This window comes from Dendronephthya gigantea, unplaced genomic scaffold, assembly GCF_004324835.1.
Source record: "Dendronephthya gigantea isolate DGI-Jeju-01 unplaced genomic scaffold, DenGig_1.0 000014F, whole genome shotgun sequence".
NCBI classification, from domain to species: Eukaryota; Metazoa; Cnidaria; class Anthozoa; order Malacalcyonacea; family Nephtheidae; genus Dendronephthya; species Dendronephthya gigantea.
This window is the reverse complement of record NW_021163024.1, coordinates 340,480-351,450: the sequence shown is the minus strand read 5'-3', so window position 1 is coordinate 351,450 and position 10,971 is coordinate 340,480. Positions and strand designations below refer to the sequence as shown.

The 10,971-nt window shown below is 35.9% G+C and overlaps 1 protein-coding gene and 1 long non-coding RNA gene across 2 annotated transcripts; both read right to left on the bottom strand.

Moving 5' to 3' along the window:
* Window positions 1-4,157: 4,157 nt before the first annotated feature.
* Window positions 4,158-6,134, bottom strand: LOC114519705 (dual serine/threonine and tyrosine protein kinase-like). Its single transcript, XM_028539876.1, has 2 exons — window positions 5,733-6,134; window positions 4,158-4,562 (listed from the first exon to the last, which is right to left on the bottom strand). The coding sequence occupies exons 1-2, from the start codon at window positions 6,132-6,134 to the stop codon at window positions 4,158-4,160; spliced, it is 807 nt and encodes a 268-aa protein (XP_028395677.1).
* Window positions 6,135-8,832: 2,698 nt separating this feature from the next.
* On the bottom strand, window positions 8,833-9,679 carry LOC114519679. Its single transcript, XR_003686605.1, has 3 exons — window positions 9,605-9,679; window positions 9,386-9,526; window positions 8,833-8,919 (listed from the first exon to the last, which is right to left on the bottom strand). It is a non-coding gene; the product is annotated as an uncharacterized LOC114519679 (long non-coding RNA).
* Between the last annotated feature and the right edge of the window lie 1,292 nt (window positions 9,680-10,971).

Below are 10,971 nucleotides of genomic sequence, written 5' to 3'. Positions count from 1 at the left end.
ATGATACAATATGATAAAGTATGATACGGTATGATACGGTATGATACAGTTTGATACGGTATGATATAATATGATACTATATTACGCTATACAGGGTGTATCAAAAAAATGTTCCAAATGTAAATTTTCGTTTTTCAGGATATTTTGCAGAATTTGGCAAATTTTTGTGTTCCTAGAGACAGTTAAGACTTATGTAGTATACCAAGGCCGTGATGTGATAATTCATATCATCATGCACGTTTATATAAAAAATCTACAAAAAATCCTGAAAAGGCTCGATTTTGACGCTAAAGACATCAAAATAATCCTGAAAATGTGAAACAAATCACTCTAACCGTTTTAGTTCCCATTTTGGGAAATATTTAATAGATTAGACCGTTTTAAAGTGTAATATTGAATAATAACTAAATCGTTTGCATTTTAAAATAAAGTGAATATTATGCCGAATTGGCAACATATCGATCTAAAAAAAGCATGTATCTAGATACTGAGGACAATTTCCTCTTTAAAAATAATGGTTTCTTTAACTGTATAGAAACACAGAAAATATTTTCTTAATAGAAAACATTTTCTGTGTTTTGCTGGCAATGTATTCATTAATCTTTTGATGAGTGGTTATTTACCGAAACATGTGGTATAATGTATGGTGGTGTATAATTGTATACTTGTCCCCAAGTCCCAATTTCTAATTTCTAAGCACACGAGATTCAATTTTTCTTCCTCTTACACTTAACACGTGAATAATCTTGAATGCTTTAAATCATTTTATATACCTATAGTCCTCTCAGGGTATATTCAGCGCCGTTTTTCTCAATTCTGTGACGAAACGTAGCTACAGGGAAAGGTCGAACTCGCCGTCAGACATTTCATCTAAACTTGCTTTGATCGTTTGTTGCGAAAGCTGTCATTCTTAAAAAACACGACATGAGTCGTCGCGGCTCGCTATTATTGGGAGGTTTTCAATACACAATGCCACTTCTTTCGATCAATACGATAAAAGCCATGCCACATATATTGAGAATTTGAGAATGCATCGTGCTTATTCGCCTCAAACAAATCAACATCGCTGCACGAACAAAACAGCACCTTTTATTACGCTTGCATGAAATTGTGCACGAAAACGTTTTCGCGCTTTTTATTCGTGTCGAAGATTGCGTAAAGTTTTTTATGATCATATGTAGAAACATCCATGTTTATTACAAACAGTATACAACTTGTTGAAAGCTGACTGACTCGAATGATAGGAAAATAGGCGTGCCTCCGTATTATAATAATTGTGCAAAATTTTCCAAATTGATAGCGTGTAAGACCAGATAAAATACTAGACAAAAGAATGCAATGACGTGTGTCACATAATGGTCGACACAACGCATAAGCAGAATGCAAATACAGACTGCAAATAAAAGGTAATAACTAGTGCCACCTACGATGAAAGGTCACTAGACATTCTCAGTGGCGTAGCCAGCCTGACGATTTTGTCCCGCTATGTAAATTTCGAGTTATTATAATTATTCATGTCTTTAGAAATATATTGTTTTCACAGTGAGTGAACACTAAAATATTAGCATAGCGGGACAAATCGACAGGCTGGCTACGCTACTGGACATTCTTAATACCTTGTCCTGGGAAACACTCGAAAATAGAAGGGGAAAATTTAAGGCTGTATTGATGTACAAAGCGTTAAATGGCTACGCCGCCCCAAGTCTAAAAGAATCTTTCTGTAAAAAGAGTGTAAAACAAAATACTTATAATCTTAGAAGTAGTGAAAAGGATTTAATTCTTCCAAAACCCAGAACGGAATATCTAAGAAGAAGTTTTAAGTACAGCGGCGCCATGCTATGGAACAACCTTTCACCTGCAGCTAAATCGGCAGATACTTTAAACTGCTTTAAACGAGAAATGACCGTAAACTAGTGGAAGATGCTGTGCCACACGTGTCAAATACGTTTATGTATTTTACATCTTTAACTCTATCTTTTTTAAAGTACTTATACTACATTGTATTATTTGTGTGACGCCCCTCGTGGAAATCAGCTATATATAAATATGCTTTCGAGGCTAGCGTGGGTAAATAAAGTTTTTAATAATAATAATAGGTATAAAGGCTCAACAAAAGCAAATTCAATCGTGACTTTATATTGCACGAAATACTGCAACCAAATACTGTTGCCATTCCTTCTATGAAATTGAGTCATGTATCAGTTAATTAGCTCGACCACGCAAAGTCGACCCCTTTTTTCATTATAGTGCAAGCAGCTCATTTCTAACAAAATTTAATTATATTAATTATTATTTAAGATTTCCCCTTTGCACCTGTAGGAGATATTGATATATATTATATAAAATATAAATTATTATTTTTTTTCTTGCGGTCCGAATTCATATTTTAGCGTTTCCTGCAATCTGATTGGCTACGCGAGCGGTCCGCATGAGGCCGTACGGACCGGGCGAGATTTAAAAGCACGCACGCACGGGGGGCGGTAATTAAAAAAAAGAAATCTATTATTTACCAGTTTAGTCGGTCCGTCTATCGGAAAATATTTTCTTGTTTTTCAGACCTTGGGAAATATTTCTGTATACGCACCTCCAATCTGGCAACCATATATATTATAAATGAAGACTTCACGAATACTGGTCGCCACCACCGCTTGGGATGAAAAGGGCGGAATAAAAGAGTCACAGAGTTGGCGCAAAATGCAACAATTTTTGCAATTCACAAAATAACAGTCTCCGTGCAATTTTTTATTGTAATTTGGAAAGGTACATGATAACAGTTAACATTAAATAAGAAGGTCTAAGCTACATTTGCTTAAAAGTAATTCAATATAATTATATATGTGTGTTTTGCAGAAATTACCAGTAATTAAATCTGTATAATCATATCGTGCAGACAACTTAAGTTGCTTTTATACACTGGCGGTCAAAAAGAACTGCTCAAATGTTGCTATTTTCGTATGTAACAGGAATCGTAACAATCAATCTTTTATTGTACACTTGCGGTCAAAAAGAACTGTTTAGATACAAATTCATAAAGAAGAAGCAAATATAGGAGAAAGCTTCATAGGCATTTTGGATAATTCTCTTATTCCAAGCAATATTTCAGTGATGTAATGCAACCTGCCACACTTCCAAGATAGTCAAACAATGGTTTCATGGGAAGAGGAAGGGACAGAAACGGATTGGCCTGCACAGTCAAAATACCTTAACCCTATTGAAAATCTATGGGACAATGTCAAGGGGATAGTGCAAGAAAGGAATTAATTCATAAAGCGTCCATGATTTATGGGTTGCTGTAAAGACTGTCCATAGGATGAATTTCTTTTGACCGCTAAGATTACCACCTTAACAAAAAGTATGCCACGCCGGTGTAAGGCCGTCATGAATTATAAGGCCAAAGGAGGGTCATTAATATTAATATTTCATATAGCTTAGCATGTAATTGTAATCTAGTCATTTACTCGTATATATTGTTAGAGGGACAGTTACGTTCATTTGAGAGCATTTTAACTTGTTTTGAGCAGTTCTTTTTGACCGCCAGTGTATATCGGTGAATAATATCTTTTTTAAAAAGTCAGGGTGCATAAAAAAGGAATCTGTGCACCGACTTGCTAAAGTTTTCCTACTGTTGACAGAAATAAGCACTATATCAAGAGTTCATTTTTACATGATTGCATAAGTTAGCTAATTTGCATTTTATCTAATACACGATATCGCTTTCGATTTCAGATTTGACAGACATTTTTTCTGACCATGGTAGATCAATAGAGTAGTCATTTTGAAACGTTTCGTTAACCGAATTTTTACATTGAGCATTTCTAAAATCCTCCCAATAAAGATATACTGCTAAAAGTTTTATCTTGTTAAACGGTCATATAGTTACATACAAAAGTTAAAGGTTTAGTTTAGTTATAAAAGGTTTTAAAACTGTCCTTTTGATCAGAAAACAGTGATATCATGAATTTAATAGTAAAAGTTAAAGGAATATGTTTGGATGAAATGCTCACATAAGACATTCCTGATGCCCCAAATTTGTGGAAATGTTAAGGTTTTTTTACAAGTTAAAAATAATATTGTTTGTCTCAGCTCTGTTGACTATTGGATATATGTTTTTTTCTAAAGTGCTCTTATGCAAAGAAATCAAAGGTTTTCACGATGAACTACGTCGTATGACGAACTAAGATGGCATCCAATTTAACTACACACTGGTCAGCAGGTAAACGCTCAAGTTGCTCCGTTGGCCAACAATTCTTTATGAGTGATATGTACTCTGGAATTGTCACAGTACCTGCTTCCGTCTTAATTTTAGGTCGGTAGTTGTCGGAAATCTTCTCGCTAAATTTCTTCAAAGGAATATTGTGACACTCACTGTAAACTACCTCACCATACCACATCTCCCACAAGATCAGCCCGAAACTGTAAATATCAGCACTGGCATCACAAATCTCCGCTGCAAATATTTCTGGGGCCATGTACAAGGGTGTTCCAGCTATCGTCCCTGTCACTTCTGTTATATTCTTCGAAAGACCAACATCAGCTATTTTCATACAATTGTCTCTTCCAAACTGCAAGATAATTCATATTATAGATATGAGATAATTATTATTCACTCAGTGCGAAGGGGGAATGTATTTCTATAGCTAATTAATTATTGGATGATGTTAAGCAAAACACTAATTCAAGTACGCTCTTTCTAGCTGTGGTGATTTATTTTATTTTTATTACTTGGATAAAAAATTAGTGTAAAGCGCAAGTCGTCCATTAAAGATTTCCTTTATTTTTTTGCAGGTTTACGTTTGGGCTATTTCATACAAGGAAGCTACCAAAGTTTGCATATTCAGTGGCTATATGGGAAGTATTGAATATCAAACAATTTTGGAGAGGAAATTGCTTCCTTTTATTGCTGCTAAATACTCCAATGGTGACCGTTTTTGGCGGGATAATGACCGTAAACATACAAGCAGCCCGGAAGGGAAAGGAATAAATCATTTTCCTATTTACCTGAATCATCGATATATATTGTGATTTATGTGTTTTTATTTTGTTTGTTTTACGTGTCAAATGAAAAAAGTCCAAAGACATTACACTAACACAAAAAAAAGCCGCCTTCAAACAAAGCAAATATCAGTCTGCGATAATTTTAATCAACCCAAGCAATATGAAAAATATGACGTGAGCAGCATGCGAACGTTCAGTTTGACCTCGCGCATTGAAGCTATCTAGACTCTAGTATACGTCAGTGGTTGAGGTTTATATGAAGTTAAATAGCCATAAAACTTACTAGAATATTTTCAGGCTTCAAGTCACGATGAACAATGCCCTGGCGATGCAAGTAATCAAGTCCCACTGCAATATCCTTTGCTCTTTCGAGCAAGGATTGAATTATTTCAGATACATTTTCTAGTGCTCTGGCCGGGAAACACTTTGGATGTTTGGTGAAATATTCCCTCAAACTTTCTGCGCATAATTCCATCACGAAGACAAATTTCACACCACTCTCATCAGGGTGCAACGCTCTTCCATAAAATTTGACAACATTTGGATGATCCAGTATTCTGGAAAAAATTATTTACTATCAGTTGAAGCAAATATATATTGTGCGGAAAATATTCAAATAATTCGGGAAAATACCCAAAAATAATTTTAATGTCGATCAAATTTTTATTGCACCTTAACATTTGCTCTTCTTCCAACAACATGGAGGCATTCTGTGTTGTTAGAACTTCTTTACAAACTTTCACAGCCACGTTTAATGATCCTTTGTCTTCTGAAATCATTTTTCCTTGGAAAACATCCGCAAATGATCCATGACCAAGTAACGAATTTAGATCGCACTCCAGATCTTCAAAGTCGACGTCACTAAGCAAAACATCATTGATGGCAAAAATGGATAATTCGCCTTTGGTGTCAGAACATTTAGCAAATATAGGAGCGTATTTCTCTGCGTCTCGTAGCATCGCTTCACCTTCCACAATAAGCCCCGATATAATTATTTCGTCAGCCCTGATTATTGCTGGAATTTCAAGCTCCATCTTTTCAATGTTAATGCTTATCTCTTCAAAATGCTTTGAGATAAAAGGATGGAATCTGTTTTCAGCAATGCAGCGACGCCGGTATTCCTCAGCCTTTTTAGCCATGTAGCTGGGTTTATTAATTTGATACGACAGATAATTACCGTATGTTTGGATGTCGTCTTTCAACGCAATCACGCCTTGAATGCGCATGATAATTACACAAGCGACCAGTGCCACGGAAACATAATCAACACACCGATCAAAATTTTTCCATGATTGTAAACGGTGTGTCAACTTTGAAATCAATAATTGTTGTTGGTTCTTTACTAACGTAATCTTCCACGCCTTGTATATGCACGTGAAGAAGATTTCTTTGGCTCGTTAACTGATCTAACAATAACTTCCGAGTATTTTCAATGACACGATGCTTAATTTCCCACTTTTCAATTTCTTCCGAGAATCTTTGGCTGATAACCTCAGCAATTTTTCTCTCTGTTTCTTCCCAGTTTTCTATTTCGGGACATTGGTCTTCATCCCACGATAGAACGTTGTTCTTGATAACGTCCGATGAAAAGTGTTGTGAAAGTCGATCGGCTACTTTCTTTGTTTCGTTTGTCAACTCTTTTTTCAAGCTTTTAACACTTTCAACAAGTTTTTGTTCAATCATTGTTAACTTCTTTCTTGCCGTGGCAACAGTTGCATGTACATCCTCTTTTTGAGCTCTGTTTTTAAGCAATTTTGTTTGAAATATCAGACGTGAGAGAACATCATTTAACCATCTATAAAAAGACAGGGTACATAAACATAAAGAAATAGCAACATAACCTAATATCAATATATGGAATAATAAACCTCTGGCGTGAGCTAAACGCGCGAGCTTTTAATTAACAGTTGGTTATGCACCATGAATGAACATTTTTCACTTTCTCGTATTTTTTAGCTAAACATTTCTTGGAAATACAATACTTTTCAATACAATGCAATGCATGCAATACATGCAATGAAATGCGGTATGGCGCAGTGTGCAGTGTATTTATTATAATATGCATGCAGAGCTTTCGTTCTGTTTACCCACGGGCTCTAATCAGTGCGACAAAAGTTTATAAGTCTTATTATTATATATACCACAAGTGTCAAAGTTTGTTGTTCGTAGCGTTTCATTGGTCGAGAGCGAATCACGCGAGAAATTTTGATGTCGTTCGCGCGACCCTCTGCAGAGTGAGATAACGTGTTTCCCATGGGAAATAACAACTTTAATCACGTGCGCATGCGGCTGGACGTGCGTTGGTTTTTCTTTGACAAGTGGTATAAATTATAATAAAAAACTTATTTACCGAGAACTCAGAAAACATTATGTTTTGTGGACCATCGACCATGGATATAAAATTATGTGCGATATGTCACTCGGCATCGACAGGTCTCGGGTCCATAAAAAAATTTTCTCCGTTCGAAAGAAAAGATTAAATTTCTAAAAACCGTATTGAAATCTTTCTCGTGCTGAGGCTTTAATTGCAATTTTTATTTTAAAAGTTGAAAATTATTGGGCACTCTAATTTCTTTTTGGGCTTTCAGATGCCCGATCTTCATGGATTTTCCTAATGGTCCAATAAACAGTTCTGCCGGTTAAAAGATGCAATGGAGGTGTGAGCGTGAGCTCCGCAATTTATTTGCTGCATTTACTTGGCTGGAAACCCACAGGTTGGAACCCTTTCATCTGGTGAGCCATTTTCCGATATTTGAACTTTTGGATTTGCATAACATTAATTGATGTCCCTAGGCACGCTAGAAAAGTTTAATCTGCCTGAAACAAACATATTCGCAAGATGTGCATGACTTTCTTATAATTATTTGGTATTGTTTTTTGTTTTAGTTTAGTCTTCGAAAACACTTGACGTTCATTTTCTTTTCTATGAAAGTCTTGAAGGTCAACGTTTGATGGTCTTGTTAGTTATGAGAAAAATTTGAACGAGTGAACACTGGTGATCAGCAACGTGAATCTTTGAGACAAAAACGTAATGAGAATTGCAGCAATTGAAAAACCTTTGTCAAAAAAGCACGGATACATTTGGGGACTGAGTGCATGGTTATAGAGCTTGCAAGCAGGAGTAGGTGTCTATTTTGTTCCGTATTTGCGGTAAGGATGCAGTTGATATGAGCTTACTATATGTCACATGCATAAGCGACTATAGAAGGCCATTGTACTATTTGAATTTTAATTGAAGAAATAGTACTTTAAAGATTTTAGAATCGACGACATTATTCTTCGAACATTTTGACGCTAACCTTAGTCTTTTTGAGCAAATTTTGTGCAGTTTTTTTGTTTTACTGAAGTTACAGATTGAACAAGTTTTACATTCACTTAAGCTGAGATGTTTAAGAAGGTCCCTACAATTTCTGCTTGATAGAGAAGAAAGACGGGCGATATAATACAATGATGTCAATGTCTTGACTTCTTTTGTACCGCGGACAGTAAAAATTTTATCTACAATATTTATTTAAGTCCTTTCATGATATAAACTTACATCGGGCAAGCTCGGTATTCTGAGAAAACGTATTTCAAATTATAATTATTATACTATACGCACCTCCACTCAGCCTTTAGCCTCGCTGCGATGGTTTTGAGCATCATTGTTTTGATTGCGTCCATAACTGAAACAAACTGTTTAGATTTAATCCCGAGATCTCTTGCCACAGCAGCATTGGTGGTTGACATTTGGACAACCTGAGTCTTCGCATTCAAATTTGGCCATGTCTTCTTGAGACGATCGATTGTATATTTTTTGACAGCGGATTCTTCAGCACTACCTTTTCTTTCTATTAGGTCCCATTTATTGCAGACGAACACAGCACGTTCACAAAGAAAGCATTCAAGGGATTGGTCTTTAACTCTCTCCAAAAGCTTGAGTATCTAGGACAAATTTTCTACATTAGTATACAAAATAGCTAATATACTAGAAATACATTCATGCAGAAACCTGTCGTTATTTTAAACTAAGTACACCATTTTCTGAGCTTGCCCGACCTATATAAACTTATTACAATGTTATTAAATATTAAATAAAACAGAACAGTTCCATGTACAACGCACACAGCATGAGTCTGATTTCAGAAATAAATGCATGGAACGAGATTAGTCGGTATTTTCAGAGAACAAACGTCGAAGCTACCGAGAAAAGAGCGGTCCAGACACGGAAGAAATTATACGGACCACGGTCCGGATATGGGTTTTTACGGACCAAATTTAGGTGAAAAAAATCATTACTAGTTAAAAATGTTATAGCAATAGAAAATAAAATAAAATACTATTAGGAAATAAAATTCTAAAAATTCTAGCACATTATCGACATTAATGGAAGTCTGGATGCATAACTCACCCGATCATTTTGAACTCCCCCTGCATGACTGCTGTCAATGACATATACAAAACAAAACGCGGTCAGAAGATAATCATTCACAACATCATCTAAAACATTTGATTCACCAATTCCTGGACTGTCAACAATGACTATCTCATTCTATAAACAAGCGTGAATAAATATTAAATAGTTAAATATTAAATAATAGAGCATAAATTAAATTCATTTCTTATTTACCTTAAGCAAATCGTGAGGCCAAAATAATTTGCATTTTTTGAAGCGTGATCCTTTTTCACGATCATCACTTTGATCCAAATAGTCTCTAAGTTGATGAGGATAACTCTGTCCTTCAGCTGGATCACGTAAGATAAGTTCTTCTGGTTGTCTTTGCTCATCTTTGTAATATGCTACAAGCTTCCGTACCTCTCCATATCTCAATTCGCAAATAGTTGATGTGGCAGGCAGTGTACTGGATGGGAGAATATCTTCTCCAAGAATTAGGTTGATGAAACTACTTTTTCCGGAGCTCGTTTCACCTGAGGTAAAAACAAACATAACTTACTTTTCGTTTTCGCCAGAATAGTATAATAAGCTTTCGGAATTCTGGTGTGTTTTAAATTCTGCTTTTTTAAATTCCGCTTTTTGCAAAATTAGTTAATTATTTTTCTCGTTTAGATTTTCAATCATAATACTGTCAATTCAGTTTGTGCACATGATCGAGTCACTAGTTTTTTTCAACATCTTTATTAATTGTCAATATTATGAGATTTTTTCATGTTGTAGCTCTGGCTAATCAGGCAGCGCAAAATCCCCGTGCAGCGCACGTGACATTAGGCAGATTTAGAATGAGGACGTGAACGTCAAAGAGTCAAAGACGACGTAAAAATAGCGAGTAAATGGCGGGGCATGTCCATATTTGGGCCCATCACGCCATTAATTTTGTTCACCATTTTCACGTCGTCTTTGACGTTCACGTCCTCGAGCTAAATCACCCTATTGTCAAAGAGAAACTAAACAATAAGGTAGACAACGAAATATCTATTCATAAAAAACACAGTCTAAGACCCCGTTCACACGAGACCGGTCGAATTCGAGACCATGCACGAATTCGTCCAATTTCGCCTTGCGTTCACACGGGACCATTGAAATCGGACGAATTCGAGCATTGTTTACCGGACGAATTCGCGACTAAAAAAATCTAGGTCTAGTTTTGTGCCGGTTCGGTTTTAAAATTTCGCAGCCTCGTGTGAACACCGAAACCGGGCGTTTTCAAGACCTTTTGGAATCAAAATTAATCATTACATGAAGTACAGCCCTGGAACGTAAACACAAACCACAATATTGCGACAGTAAACTGATATTTTTAAATAAAAAATGAATGATAAAAAGTTGCTCATAGCAGTTGCCGTTTTATCATTGCTATCGTTGATAGTGGGGCTTATTCAATTATCCGTTTTGGAAGCGGCAATGATTTATTTGCATCGAGAAAAACGTCGCAAAATGCATCCACAAGTGATAACGCGTATTCATCTGCATCGGTTGTCCGACAGTGGTTGGTGCATATAAAAAAGAAACGACGTAAACCACGAAGAACTATGTGGATT

What these genes read in the sequence shown, in the direction of transcription:
- LOC114519705 (XM_028539876.1), bottom strand. Translation starts at nt 6,134, where the DNA reads ATGGCTAAAAAGGCTGAGGAATACCGGCGTCGCTGCATTGCTGAAAAC. An exon ending in CATTAAACGTGGCTGTGAAA is followed by an intron (nt 4,563 to 5,732) that starts GTTTGTAAAGAA and finishes ATTATCTTGCAG; the next exon opens with TTTGGAAGAGACAATTGTAT.